A 15,685-nucleotide genomic window follows, 5' to 3' on the forward strand; every position below is an offset into this window, starting at 1 on the left:
GTGTGTGTGTGTGTGTGTGTGTGTGTGTGTGTGTGTGTGTGTGTGTGTGTGTGTGTGTGTGTGTGTGTGTGTGTGTGTGTGTGTGTGTGTGTGTGTGTGTGTGTGTGTGTGTTTGTCCTGCCTTGTGGCCCCAGGGCTGTTAGTGTCTGGGCCATGTGGGTCATTGGAGGGATGGAGGTATTGTTTTCTGTAGAAGAAAGTGGAGCTGTGCTGTCTGTGGTGTGTAGGAGGGTGTGTTCTGTGTATGTTCTCTGTGTCTGTGATATGGCATCTTGACACTTGAACAAATTTGATCCCCACACTGGCCCACAGTCTTGCGTGCCAGTGAGTAAACTGCTGTAAACTGTGTGAACTGTGCACAGCTGTGTGCCAGTGCACAAAGAAATTTTGAAATGTTCAAAATTTCTGGCACGCATACATGTCATGCCACTTGTTTGAACTAATTGCAAACATTGTGTAAACTATTTAAAAAAAACTGTGTGTCATTGTGCGCACAGCACCTGAACCTGAAATTAGATTATGATGAGATGTTACATCTATAATAAACATAAGTTTACAGATACATTATCTAACTCATAAGAAGGAATGAAAATGCAACTGTTTTACCAAACATTACTATATATGTATTATAAATAATTACTTTTGAGACAAGATTCCATATGTGTTCCACACAGCACGCCGTGCATAAGACAACCTGCAGCAGTTAGATAATTTCTCTGTGATTCTGGGAGCGATGAGAGATGGTTTTATCAGCCAAGTTCTGAGAGCAAATATGTCATCGGCTACAAAATGGTTATTTTATATAGCGTGGCATCAAGCGGGACAAAGCGGGACGCACTGACACACTGACTTGTGCGGCAGTGCGAGGATCAAATCTGAATTTGTGCAAGCGTCAAGGTGGCTATAGTTTAGTAGCTGGTCGTGTGAAATAGATGACTGACTGCTTGTTGTGTTCTTACTCTCTCTTCCAGTGTTGGTGCCATGTTGTAATGTGGGGTATGTTTCTGATTGTTTGTTGTCTTACTTCATCTCGTTTGCCACGTGTGAACACTGCACGCTGACAAACGCTTCACTCACCATCAGCTGCACTACTTCACTACACAAATCAGAGCAGCAACTGCCACATCTGTCTTGACGCTGGTTTTTAGAGTCATTAAAATAGAGACTACAGATGGAACAAATGTTCCCGGGAATACACTCTAACACAGTGTTCAGGAAAGGGTTGCATGCGGTCATAAATCCGGTCGTATAAATCAGGTGCATGATTCTGTTGTGTATATGTGTTATGGCCCAAAATAAAGTAGGAACAGCACAGGGGCGGGGGCCGCTAGAAAGGCCTTAAATTTGACGCAGATGTGGGACGAGTTTGATCTTGACATTTAGGACTAATGTTGCTCAATCTTAAACTCATTTACTCGTAACACACAGAATGTTTCACCTTAAACTGGGATAGTTTTGAGTCTCTAACAAAATGTATCATTTTCACTCTTAAGGAGACTTAGACATTTTCATGGCAAGTTGTTTTCACAGAATGTTTCTCTGCCGTATTTTCACTGTACAGACAGTCGCTCTTTGGGATGTGCTTGCATCTGAACAAGAATGTCAAAGCCTTGCTGTGGTTTCTGGTGTTTTGCAGAGTGCGGCTGCTGCCCCCAGTCCCGTGATGGGCAACATGCCACCCAATGACGGCATGCCGGGAGGCCCCATGCCCCCGGGCTTCTTTCAAGTAAGAAAACAACTTTCATATGGACTTCATCCCAAACCCAACCCCACCCATCTTGTGCACAAGCAGTCCACCCCTCCCACCACTCCCACTCCCATTACTAAGCTTATCCTTCTGTCTCCTCCTCCTTTTTAGCCTCTTTAGCTGTCTTAATCCCTGTCCAGATGTGTTCCCTTCTCTCAGTCTGTCCCTCACGCTACTGTTGTCCCATATGTCGGGTTCTTAACTCCTGATGTTCTGTCTGAGGCTGTGGACTGTGCTGTCACACTTACCAAAGACCATTTCACTGTGAAATGTGGTTTCAGGTTGCAGGTGAAAGTGATAGTTGAGGGGTTTTTTTTAGGTTTGGAAGAGGAGAGGAAAGATGAGGAGAGGAGACTATTTGTGTTGCAGTAATTTGTGCTGTCATCACTGTTCTCTGAAGGCTGTCTCAGGTCGTCGAGGTCAGACAAGCTTTCTGACTCTCTCTCTTTCTCTCTCACCCTTTGACATATGAAGACACACAAGGCTTATGCTGATAATGCTTATAAAACTCAACTCACTGACTCAAACCCAAGATAATCACAGAACTGTAAGAAATGAAAAATAGAGACATTGACTGACCTTCCACTTAAAGTACACATAATTTCTTTTTAGCTGTGCACTTTGTGCCACTGCTTTAACAACAGTGTTTGAAAAGGCCATGACTAAATGCTGACATGCACAATGTGTGTAGGCAGTCGTGTTTCCATCTAATGTGCTTCATGGATCAATTACACATAATTACAGCCACATATGTGAGCAAGACATGCACATGATGATGTTACACATAGATTTTGGCTAGGAATTAGTCAAACACTGAAATTGAATAAGTCTGTTGGATTTTACATGATTTAAATACATTATTTAAATCTGTCATATCCATGAGAATGTGTCTGATGTGTCTGAGGTTTATCAATTAGAAATCTCAGAAAATTATGTTATTTGGACATATTTCTGTCATGTTTTTTTTTTCAGTGCATCTACACCCAAAGTAAGAAAGAAAAATTGAATGTTATATAGCTTCCATGCAGCGTTGGCAAGTATCACTAGTATCACTACACTTATCAAGTTATCAGTTATCAAGGTTCATTTCATTAACGTGAAGGATCACTTTGTAAGAGTTATATTTGGAAATCAAAACACCATCATTGTAGGAGCACGATAATATCTCCACTGTGGGATGAAGGCGGTTGAAGTAATAATACTAGAGGCTACTTGTGTGTATGCATGATAATATCCGTCCATCCATCCATCCATTTTCTTCTGCTTTATCCGGAGTCGGGTCGCGGGGGCAGCAGCTCAAGCAAAGCCGCCCAGACCTCCCAATCCACACACACCTCCCCCAGCTCCTCCGGGGGAACCCCAAAGCGTTCCCAAGCCAGCCGAGAGATGTAGTCCCTCCAGCGTGTCCTGGGTCTTCCCTGGGGCCTCCTCCCAATGGAACGTGCCCGGAACACCTCTCCAGCGAGGCGTCCAGGGGAAACTCATCTCGGCTGCTTGTACTCGCGATCTCGTTCTTTCGGTCATGAGCCAAATCTCATGACCATAGGTGAGGATCAGAACGTAGGTCGATCGGTAAATCGAGAGCTTTGCCCCATTACTCAGCTCTCTCTTCACCACGACGGTCCAATACAGCGACCGCATCACTGCAGATGCTGCACCGATCCGTCTATCGATCTCACGCTCCATCCGTCCCTCACTCGTGAACAAGACCCCAAGATACTTAAACTCCTCCACTTGAGGCAAGGACACTCCACCGACCTGAAGAGGGCAAAGCACCTTTTTCCGTTCGAGAACCATGGCCTCGGATTTGGTGGTGCTAATTTTCATCCCGGACACTTCACACTCGGCTGCAAACCGCCCCAGTGCACGCTGAAGGTCCTGATTTGACGAAGCCAACAGAACCACATCGTCTGTAAACAGCAGAGACGAGATTCTGTGGTTCCCAAACCAGACCCCCTCTACACCCTGGCTGCGCCTAGAAATTCTGTCCATAAAAATAATGAACAGAACCGGTGACAAAGGGCAGCCCTGGCAGAGGCCAACGTGCACTGGAAACAGGTTTGACTTACTACCAGCAATGCGAACCAAGCTCCTGCTGCGGTCGTACAGGGACTGGATAGCCCTTAGCAAAGGACCCCGGACCCCGTACTCCCGGAGCACTCCCGACAGGGTGCCCCAAGGGACACAGTCGAACGCCTTCTCCAGATCCACAAAACACATGTGGACTGGTTGGGTGAACTCCCATGAACCCTCGAGCACCCGATGGAGCGTGTAGAGCTGGTCCAGTGTGCCGCGACCAGGACGAAAACCACACTGCTCCTCCTGAATCCGAGGTTCGACCATCGGTCGAATTCTCCTCTCCAGTACACTGGAATAGACCTTACCGGGGAGGCTGAGAAGTGTGATCCCCCTATAGTTGGAACACACCCTCTGGTCCCCCTTCTTAAACAGAGGGACCACCACCCCGGTCTGCCAATCCAGAGGCACTGTCCCCGATTGCCACGCGATGTTGCAGAGGCGTGTCAGCCAAGACAGCCCCACAACATCCAGAGACTTAAGGTACTCAGGACGGATTTCATCCACCCCAGGAGCCTTGCCACCGAGCAGCTTTCTAACCACCTCGGTGACTTCGGCCTGGGTAATGGATGAGTCCGCCTCTGAGTCCCCAGTCTCTGCTTCCTCTTCGGAAGACGTGACGATGGGATTGAGGAGATCCTCAAAGTACTCTTTCCACTGCCCGACAACATCCCCAGTCAGGGTCAACAGCTCCCCACCTGCACCGTAAACAGTGCTGGTGGAGAGCTGCTTCCGCCTCCTGAGGCATCGGAGGGTTTGCCAGAATCTTTTCGAGGCCGATCGATAGTCCTCTTCCAAAGCCTCCCCGAATTCCTCCCAGACCCGAGTTTTTGCCTCTGCGACCGCACGGGCTGTGGCACGCTTGGCCTGCCGGTACCTGTCAGCTGCCTCTGGGGTCAAACTGTGACTAGCACAGAAGTCCAAAAACTGAACACCACTCACGTTCAGATCGGGGAGGCCGTGCTTCCCGATCACCCCCTCCAGGTCTCACTGTCGCCGCCCATGTGGGCGTTGAAATCCCCCAGGAGAACAATGGAATCCCCAGTCGGAGCGCTATCTAGTACCCCTCCCAGGGACTCCAGGAAGGTCGGGTACTCTGCACTGCTGCTCGGCCCGTAGGCCGAGACAATGGTGAGAGACAGGGACATGACCCAAAAAAGCACTGACATTGTGTGCACCGCTACAAAAAAAACAAAAAAACAAATGCAAAAATTAGTGCACAATCCAATTTTATTGGATTGGATTTTATTGGATCCAATTTTATTGGATTGTGCAATAATTTAATCTACAAACATACAACTCCAATTCCGATGAAGTTGGAACGTTGTGTAAAATGTAAATAAAAAGAGAATACAATGATTTGCAAATCCTCTTCAACCTATATTCAATTGAATACACCACAAAGACAAGATATTTAATGTTTAAAACTTTATTGTTTTTGTACCAGTATTTGCTCATTTTGAAATTGATGCTTGCAACACGTTTCTAAAAGCTGGGACAGTGGTATGTTTACCACTGTGTTACATCACCTTTCCTTCTAACAACACTCAATAAGCATTTGGAAACTGAGGACACTAATTGTTGAGGTTTTGTAGGTGGAATTCTTTCCCATTCTTGTTTGATGTACGACTTCAGTTGTTCAACATTTCGGGGTCTCCGTTGCTGTATTTTGTGCTTCGTAATGCACTACACATTTTCAATGGGTGACAGGTCTGGACTGTAGGCAGGCCAGTCTAGTACCTGCACTCTTTACTACGAAGTCACGCTGTTGTAACACGTGCAGAATGTGGCTTGTTATTGTCTTGCTGAAATAAGCAGGGACGTCCCTGAAAAAGACGTTGCTTGGATGGCAGCATGTGTTGCTCCAAAACCTGGATGTACCTTTCAGACTTTTTGGTGCCATCACAGATGTGTAAGCTGCCCATGCCATGGGCACTAACACACCCCCATACCATCACAGATGCTGGCTTTTGAGCTTTGCGCTGGTAACAATCTGGATGTGTCAGGGTGGACAGCTGCCCGCCAACCGTAGTGGCTGGACCCGCAGTGCAGACTCCCAGACAAGGCTTAGGTGTAAAGCCCCTTTCACATTGGCGTATTCGTAGAGCTGCGTATTGCGGCGCTGTGTTTCATTTACATACGCCCGAAATATGCGCATACTCAGCCTTTTTCCATAAACGTAGATCTGCTTTGCAGCTACGTGTGTTTGCTTTTTAATGTGTGCACACAGTCGCGTGTATGTTGCCACTGTTTAAAACCAGTTCACTCCTATCGGCTGTGTAGAACACATCATTGCGCTTGGAAAACAGTGGACTGTATCATGAAGGTTATATAGTTTCATTACTGCCACGTATGTAGCCAAAGATGATATTTTCTGCCTCTGTCGAAGTGCGCTCTGTTCTCTACTGCACGGTGGTGCACATCAGAAACAAAGTCATTTAACATTATTATTTTTATTATTATTATTATTATTATTTGTCTTGGTGTATCATTTTCATTGTGTGAATGAAGCACTGTGACTCTAAACACTTATAGCTCTGGTTGCTCCGATCAGGTCCACTGATTTGATCAGACCTGATCCATCGGGGCATCTGATGATCGCACCGACATGCAGAGACAGTGCTTTTATTTTAAAGAGTCACAGAGTGTATTGTTTATCACACGGAAAGAAAGAGAGAGAGAGAGAGCAACAAAGAGAGAGAGAGAGAAAGAGCGACAGAGGGGGATAGAGAGAGAGAGACGGAGAGAGAGACAGGGAGAGAGAGAGCGAGCGACCTGCTGTCAGCTGTGAGCACACACAGGCGCTGTGGGCTGTGTGATCGTGTTCTCATGTTCTCAGCTGATTCCTCTGGATTCACGCACTCAGTTTTTGGTTGTGTACAGGAGCGCCGTGTTGCACACACTTGCATGCAGTAACCCTGTGCAGACCTGCTTAAAACTGTGTCCAGCGCTCTACGCCGAAGAAAATTAAACATGTTTAATTTCTTCTGTCCACGCGCGTAGCCCTCAACATACTGCTGCGCAGGGAGAAAAAATCTTGACGTAGAGCTGCTAAAAGTGGGCGGAGAGCTGCTCATCTCAGCGTAGACAAGGCAAAAATCAGGACTGAAAATGAGAGCTGGAATGTGTATAAGACAAAAAACTGGCAGAGGAGTGATGGCTGGGAGGTGTTTAAGTAAGGCAGGTGTTAATTAGGTGCACGTGAGGAACAATCTAGAAAGGGGGCATGGCTAGTGGACAAAGGCTAAGCACAGTGCAAGATAGTGAGGAAGGGAGTGCAGCAAGTGGATTGATGTAACAGACAGAGATGTTTCAGCAGGTGCAGAGCGCATGAGTGAAGGAAAATACAAAGCAGACTGAATCAAAGTGCGAGACAGAGACACGAGGCAGGTGCAGTGTAGTGAGAACATAATCAGAGAGGTGTGAGCGAAACAGGGAACTATAAACATAGACCAAGGACAGAATGAAATATAATAATGAAACGGGCATGAACATGAGAACTAATCAAAGAATACATGGAAAATAAACACTAAAGCTAAACTAAACAAAACCTTACATAACAGCATAACTGATAACACAAATGAGAAGAGCAAAATAAACAAGTGAAGAACAAATGATCAATAATGAACACACAAACTGACAGATCAAAACTAGAATGACCTGAACCATGGCTGAAGTATACAAAGAGACAAAGAAACAAGGTGGCGAAGAAAAATAGAACATAGAATAAACACATTATGAAAAGAAACAACTAATAACTCAAAGTGAGAGCAGATGGTGGAAAAAGAAAGAGGTGAAAAAAAAGGATCAGTGCCCTAATCAGGGCCAAAACGTGACAGGATGGTCTTTTTCCTCTTTTGTCCAGAGGACACGACGTCTATGATTTCCAAAAACAATTTGAAATGTGGACTCATCAGAGCACAGCACACTTTTCCACTTTGGGTCGGTCCATTTCAAATGAGCTCAGGCCCAGAGAAGGCAGTGGTGTTTCTGGATGTTGATGTATGGCTTTCACTTTGCATGGTAGAGTTTTAACTTGCACTTGTAGATGTAGTGACGAACTGTATTAACTGACAATGATTTTCTGAAGTGTTCCTGAGCCCACGCGGTAAGATCCTTTACACAACGATGTTGGTTTTTAATGCAGTGTCACCTGAGGGATCAAAGGTCACGGGCATTCAATGTTGGTTTTCAGCCTTGCCACTTAAGTGTAGAAAGTTCTCCAGATTCTCTGAATCTTCTGATTATATTATGGACTGTAGATGATAGAATCCCTAAATTCTGTGCAACTGAACATTGTTAAACATTGTTCTTAAACTGTTGGACTATTTTTTTTTCATGCAGTTGTTCACAAAGTGGTGATCCTCGCCCCATCTTTGCTTGTGAACAGCTGAGCCTTTTGGGGATGCTCTTTTTATACCCAAACATGACACTCACCTGTTTCCAATTAACCTGTTCACCTGTGGAATGTTCCAAACAGGTTGATGAATGCTCACATTCATCAACTTTCCCAGTCTTTTGTTACCCCTGTCCCAGCTTTTTTGAAATGTGTTGCAGGCATCCATTTCAAAATGAGCAAATATTTGCACATTCTGTTTTCATTTACATTTCACACAACGTCCAACTTCATTGGAATTGGGGTTGTACTCTTCTTTCAGGTAAATCATCCATGCAGGGTGTCACATGAGGGGGTATTGTTTTAAGGTTTAAGTGTCTTCCATGTGTGGGGAAAAAATTGTTTTGTACAAAAAGGGAATTATGGGTCAGCTGAGGATAAAGTGATTTGATTTGGAAACAAAGTATGTTAAGTCAAGGTCACAGGTCAAGGTCAAACTTTTAGCACAGTGCTTAAAAATAGAAAATATTGGAAATGACCTTTCCAAGGAATGAATTAAAGATATTATTGGGATTGCTGTTGAATGCTAGTATGAAGTAATGCGTCATCTTTCTGTTGGTAATGTGGCCTTTGACCTTGGGTTGCCAAGTCAAGCACTTAAATGTTTAACTCGAATGGTTTGGAGCCAATAAGGATTAAATATGGTTGAAGGGTTTTATGCTAGTCGAGCTTCAGTGTTTGACAGAACTAATCAAACGTCAAGGTCACACAGAAGCATCACTGAATCACAGAACTAAATTGTATGACTCGGTGTCAAACGTATACGGTGCAGGTGTTGAAATCTCTCAAGTGCCCTACTTATTAGCATAAGCAGTAACCTGTGTTATATCAAGAGGCAGAAATTTTCAGTCATGGTCACCTGAGAACATGTTCAGTTTCTACACTTATGAGATCTCACAAAATGAGTGCTAAATTGTGTGGACAATCCAAACTTTTACACATTGGGGTGCAGAGAATTTTGTGGGTGATTTACTAAGAGTAAATGTGGAATTAATGGCAGGCGGTAACATGACATAAACAGCAGTATGTAAAAGAAGATTTTGCTTGTTAACCCTCTGGAGCCTACGCCATCATATACGACGGCTAAGACCAAGCTTTACTAAATTATAAGTAACTTTTTAATGATATGAGATAGAAACTTACTTTTTTTTTTATTTTGCTGAAAAGTTAACGCCGCCTACTTTCGAGCCAGCCATTGGCCATCGTTGTACTCCTCATAGAAGCTGTGTGATGGCGTGCGCAATGTGAGTGTCCAATTGGAATTGGTTCATCGTCACATGGTTTTCCAAAATCCAATCGTAGGGCATCACATGAAAAGCCAAACATCGTTTTCAGGAGTGATATGTTACTAGTTGGCCCGTTTGAATAGCCCCTTGGGTGCTCCAATGAGTACATACTATTAATACATACTCAGTGCGCCCTGTGCCATTACTCACAGTGATCAGTGAAAGCAGGAGCAGACGGAGAGCCTCTGATGACAATCTCACGTGCTCAGACAAAGAGTGTGTAACTATCAGGATTGCTCCACTAGTTTGCATGTGAATATTACTGGATAACTCTGTTGCTTTCGCTGCATAAAGCACTGTTTACCATATCAGTGGACAGCAAAAAGCATAGACCATTTTGTATATATTGTTCAAAATATCAATCAATCAATCAATTTTATTTATATAGCGCCAAATCACAACAAACAGTTGCCCCAAGGCGCTTTATATTGTAAGGCAAGGCCATACAATAATTACGTAAAAACCCCAACGGTCAAAACGACCCCCTGTGAGCAAGCACTTGGCGACAGTGGGAAGGAAAAGGTTATGTGTCGGACGCAGTCGGAGAACCGACCAGCGTTTGAAGTAGGACCCAGCATAAAGGAAACAGAGCACGGTTCAAAGGATAACAGAATTTAATGACATAACAGTGAGTGCTAAACAAATAAGTGCGCGGTCTGGCGAGGTGGAAGAACGGTGCGCTCCCAGCAGCACAAACGGTCCGGAGCCAGAACAGTTCGGACCCAAGGACCCCGCCGACACCCCCCAGGTGGCCGCAACCAACCGAGTCTGTGAAAGAAGAAACCATCATGTGAGTCCACCACTCCACACACAGAGAGACCACTCAAAGGTGTACATAAACAGCAAACACTTCCTGGCTTAATCACCAATCAGCTTCCCACCCTGCAGTGGACATAAACAGCAAACACTTCCTGGCTTAATCACCAATCAGCTTCCCACCCTGCAGGCATGGAACACTCAGTTCAATTCTCCACTGCAGTGGAAGCTGATTAAAACGACTAACATAACAGCTCAATATAATAAGGTGTGAGGGACACCACATTTACTGACTGTACTCATGTTAGTCACAAAACCTAAAGTACCTCAGGAAGTGTGCTGACGAGCGTGAGACCTCACCCCCTCCTCTTTCACAGACCATGGCATCAAACCTGGTACGGTCTCTGCGTCCATGATGATGAGATGGTTCTCTAAACGTCGATCTCACCCGTCTGGTCACAAGGTCGAGTCTCCGGCAAATACACACTGTGTACTCCAGACTTAAATGCAACCATGCCCCAATCCATATAGATGCACCACAGCTGTGAGTCCTGACGAGCTGCACATGACCAGCCTCAGGTGATCAGGGTGAGGTCCTAATAACTCAGCCACACAGCCACTCAGTCCTGAACGCATGCCACCTGGAAGGAAAAACAAAAGACAGAAAACAGAAGACAGAAACAAAAGCCAGCCAGGCACCCCAGCCACAACAGAAAAACTCCCTTTTAACAGGAAGAAACCTCCAGCAGAACCAGGCTCAGGGAGGGGCAATCTTCTGCTGGGACTGGTTGGGGCTGAGGGAGAGAACCAGGAAAAAGACATGCTGTGGAGGGGAACAGAGATCAATCACTAATGATTAAATGCAGAGTGGTGCATACAGAGCAAAAAGAGAAAGAAACACTCAGTGCATCATGGGAACCCCCCAGCAGTCTAAGTCTATAGCAGCATAACTAAGGGATGGTTCAGGGTCACCTGATCCAGCCCTAACTATAAGCTTTAGCAAAAAGGAAAGTTTTAAGCCTAATCTTAAAAGTAGAGAGGGTGTCTGTCTCCCTGATCCGAATTGGGAGCTGGTTCCACAGGAGAGGAGCCTGAAAGCTGAAGGCTCTGCCTCCCATTTTACTCTTACAAACCCTAGGAATTACAAGTAAGTGTTGGGAAAGTGTAGTGACACGGACCCACAACAGGGGGCGTAAATGAACGGACAATAGAGGGAGTTAAATGTGAACACTTTACTGTTGTAAACTTTACGGCAACCATTGTCAATTGTCTTCCGGGGGCCAGAGCAGGCGACATCGAAGGACATTTGAAATTGCTGGCTAAGGCTAAGCGTAAATTTGGTAAGATTGTAATTCACGTCGGCAGTAATGACACTCGGTTACGCCAATCGGAGGTCACTAAAATTAACATTAAATCGGTGTGTAACTTTGCAAAAACAATGTCGGACTCTGTAGTTTTCTCTGGGCCCCTCCCCAATCGGACCGGGAGTGACATGTTTAGCCGCATGTTCTCCTTGAATTACTGGCTGTCTGAGTGGTGTCCAAAAAATGAGGTGGGCTTCATTGATAATTGGCAAAGCTTCTGGGGAAAACCTGGTCTTGTTAGGAGAGACGGCATCCATCCCACTTTAGATGGAGCAGCTCTCATTTCTAGAAATCTGGCCAATTTTCTTGGATCCTCCATACTGTGACTGTCCAGCGTTGGGACCAGGAGGCAGAGCTGTGGTCTTACACACCTCTCTGCAGCTTCTCTCCCCCTGCCATCCCCTCATTACCCCATCCCCGTAGAGACGGTGCCTGCTCCCAGACTACCAATAACCAGCAAAAATCTATTTAAGCATAAAAATTCAAAAAGAAAAAATAATATAGCACCTTCAATTGCACCACAGACTAAAACAGTTAAATGTGGTCTATTAAACATTAGGTCTCTCTCTTCTAAGTCCCTGTTGGTAAATGATATAATAATTGATCAACGTATTGATTTATTCTGCCTAACAGAAACCTGGTTACAGCAGGATGAATATGTTAGTTTAAATGAGTCAACACCCCCGAGTCACACTAACTGTCAGAATGCTCGTAGCACGGGCCGTGGCGGAGGATTAGCAGCAATCTTCCATTTCAGCTTATTAATTAATCAAAAACCTAGACAGAGCTTTAATTCATTTGAAAGCTTGTCTCTTAGTCTTGTCCATCCAAATTGGAAGTCCCAAAAACCAGTTTTATTTGTTATTATCTATCGTCCACCTGGTTGTTACTGTGAGTTTCTCTGTGAATTTTCAGACCTTTTGTCTGACTTAGTGCTTAGTTCAGATAAGATAATTATAGTGGGCGATTTTAATATCCACACAGATGCTGAGAATGACAGCCTCAACACTGCATTTAATCTATTATTGGACTCTATCGGCTTTGCTCAAAAAGTAAATGAGTCCACCCACCACTTTAATCATATCTTAGATCTTGTTCTGACTTATGGTATGGAAATAGAAGACTTAACAGTATTCCCTGAAAACTCCCTTCTGTCTGATCATTTCTTAATAACATTTACATTTACCCTGATGGACTACCCTGCAGTGGGGAATAAGTTTCATTACACTAGAAGTCTTTCAGAAAGCGCTGTAACTAGGTTTAAGGATATGATTCCTTCGTTATGTTCTCTAATGTCATATACCAACACAGAGCAGAGTAGCTACCTAAACTCTGTAAGGGAGTTAGAGTATCTCGTCAATAGTTTTACATCCTCTTTGAAGACAACTTTGGATGCTGTAGCTCCTCTGAAAAAGAGAGCTTTAAATCAGAAGTGTCTGACTCCGTGGTATAACTCACAAACTCGTAGCTTAAAGCAGATAACCCGTAAGTTGGAGAGGAAATGGTGTCTCACTAATTTAGAAGATCTTCACTTAGCCTGGAAAAAGAGTTTGTTGCTCTATAAAAAAGCCCTCCGTAAAGCTAGGACATCTTTCTACTCATCACTAATTGAAGAAAATAAGAATAACCTCAGGTTTCTTTTCAGCACTGTAGCTAGGCTGACAAAGAGTCAGAGCTCTATTGAGCTGAGTATTCCATTAACTTTAACTAGTAATGACTTCATGACTTTCTTTGCTAACAAAATTTTGACTATTAGAGAAAAAATTACTCATAACCATCCCAAAGATGTATCGTTATCTTTGGCTGCTTTCAGTGATGCCGGTATTTGGTTAGACTCTTTCTCTCCGGTTGTTCTGTCTGAGTTATTTTCATTGGTTGCTTCGTCCAAACCATCGGCATGTTTATTGGACCCCATTCCTGCCAGGCTGCTCAAGGAAGTCCTACCATTATTTAATGCTTCAATCTTAAATATGATCAATCTATCTTTGTTAGTTGGTTATGTACCACAGGCCTTTAAGGTGGCAGTAATTAAACCATTACTTAAAAAGCCATCACTTGACCCAGCTATCTTAGCTAATTATAGGCCAATTTCCAACCTTCCTTTTCTCTCAAAGATTCTTGAGAGGGTAGTTGTAAAACAGCTAACTGATCACCTGCAGAGGAATGGTCTATTTGAAGAGTTTCAGTCAGGTTTTAGAATTCATCATAGTACAGAAACAGCATTAGTGAAGGTTACAAATGATCTTCTTATGGCTTCGGACAGTGGACTTATCTCTGTGCTTGTTCTGTTGGACCTCAGTGCTGCTTTTGATACTGTTGACCATAAAATTTTATTACAGAGATTAGAGCATGTCATTGGTATTAAAGGCACTGCGCTGCGGTGGTTTGAATCATATTTCTCTAATAGATTACAGTTTGTTCATGTAAATGGGGAATCTTCTTCACAGACTAAAGTTAATTATGGAGTTCCACAAGGTTCTGTGCTAGGACCAATTTTATTCACTTTATACATGCTTCCCTTAGGCAGTATTATTAGACGGTATTGCTTAAATTTTCATTGTTACGCAGATGATACCCAGCTTTATCTATCCATGAAGCCAGAGGATACACACCAATTAGCTAAACTGCAGGATTGTCTTACAGACATAAAGACATGGATGACCTCTAATTTCCTGCTTTTAAACTCAGATAAAACTGAAGTTATTGTACTTGGCCCCACAAATCTTAGAAGCATGGTGTCTAACCAGATCGTTACTCTGGATGGCATTTCCCTGATCTCTAGTAATACTGTGAGAAATCTTGGAGTCATTTTTGATCAGGATATGTCATTCAAAGCGCATATTAAACAAATATGTAGGACTGCCTTTTTGCATTTACGCAATATCTCTAAAATCAGAAAGGTCTTGTCTCAGAGTGATGCTGAAAAACTAATTCATGCATTTATTTCCTCTAGGCTGGACTATTGTAATTCATTATTATCAGGTTGTCCTAAAAGTTCCCTAAAAAGCCTTCAGTTGGTTCAGAATGCTGCAGCTAGAGTACTGACGGGGACTAGCAGGAGAGAGCATATCTCACCCGTGTTGGCCTCTCTTCATTGGCTTCCCGTTAATTCTAGAATAGAATTTAAAATTCTTCTTCTTACTTTTAAGGTTTTGAATAATCAGGTCCCATCTTATCTTAGGGACCTCGTAGTACCATATTACCCCATTAGAGCGCTTCGTTCTCAGACTGCGGGCTTACTTGTAGTTCCTAGGGTTTGTAAGAGTAGAATGGGAGGCAGAGCCTTCAGCTTTCAGGCTCCTCTCCTGTGGAACCAGCTCCCAATTCAGATCAGGGAGACAGATACCCTCTCTACTTTTAAGATTAGGCTTAAAACTTTCCTTTTCGCTAAGGCTTATAGTTAGGGCTGGATCGGGTGACCCTGGACCATCCCTTGGTTATGCTGCTTTAGACGTAGATTGTGGGGGGGTTCCCATGATGCACTGTTTCTTTCTCTTTTTGCTCCGTATGCATCACTCTGCATTTAATCATTAGTGATCGATCTCTGCCACCCTTCACGGCATGTCTTTTTCCTGGTTTTTTCCCTCAGCCCCAACCAGTCTCAGCAGAAGACTGCCCCTCCCTGAGCCTGGTTCTGCTGGAGGTTTCTTCCTGTTAAAAGGGAGTTTTTCCTTCCCACTGTTGCCAAGTGCTTGCTCATAGGGGGTCGTTTTGACCGTTGGGGTTTTTCATAATTGTATGGCCTTGCCTTACAATATGGAGCGCCTTGGGGCAACTGTTTGTTGTGATTTGGCGCTATATAAGAAAAAAGTTGATTGATTGATTGATTGATTGTTGTGAATGTCACAACCACACACAGCAGATTATAGAATAAATACAAGTCAATGGATAAAGGTGTCGTGTGGGCAGGCTCAACGATAGGAGACGTCCGTCTGGAGATGAACCGAACCACACGATTTCCACCGCCACCGAACCCGAAGGATACTGGAGCCGCCAGGTCCCGAATTCCCCAGGTGGCCACCGTCTCAGCGTGTCGGATCTGGTACTGCTGGCGGAGATC

The 15,685-nt window shown here is 44.2% G+C and overlaps 1 protein-coding gene across 2 annotated transcripts in view; it reads left to right on the plus strand.

Moving 5' to 3' along the window:
* The window catches only part of ssbp4 (single stranded DNA binding protein 4), a 388,170-nt gene that overhangs the window by 271,822 nt on the left and 100,663 nt on the right, over positions 1-15,685 (plus strand). For both annotated transcript variants that reach the window (XM_034180216.1, XM_034180215.1), the window contains exon 5: positions 1,637-1,726. In XM_034180216.1, the coding sequence (XP_034036107.1) occupies positions 1,637-1,726 (90 nt within the window). The remainder of the gene's footprint in view (positions 1-1,636; positions 1,727-15,685) is intronic.

Source organism: Thalassophryne amazonica, chromosome 10 (assembly GCF_902500255.1).
Source record: "Thalassophryne amazonica chromosome 10, fThaAma1.1, whole genome shotgun sequence".
In the NCBI taxonomy this organism is placed as follows: Eukaryota; Metazoa; Chordata; class Actinopteri; order Batrachoidiformes; family Batrachoididae; genus Thalassophryne; species Thalassophryne amazonica.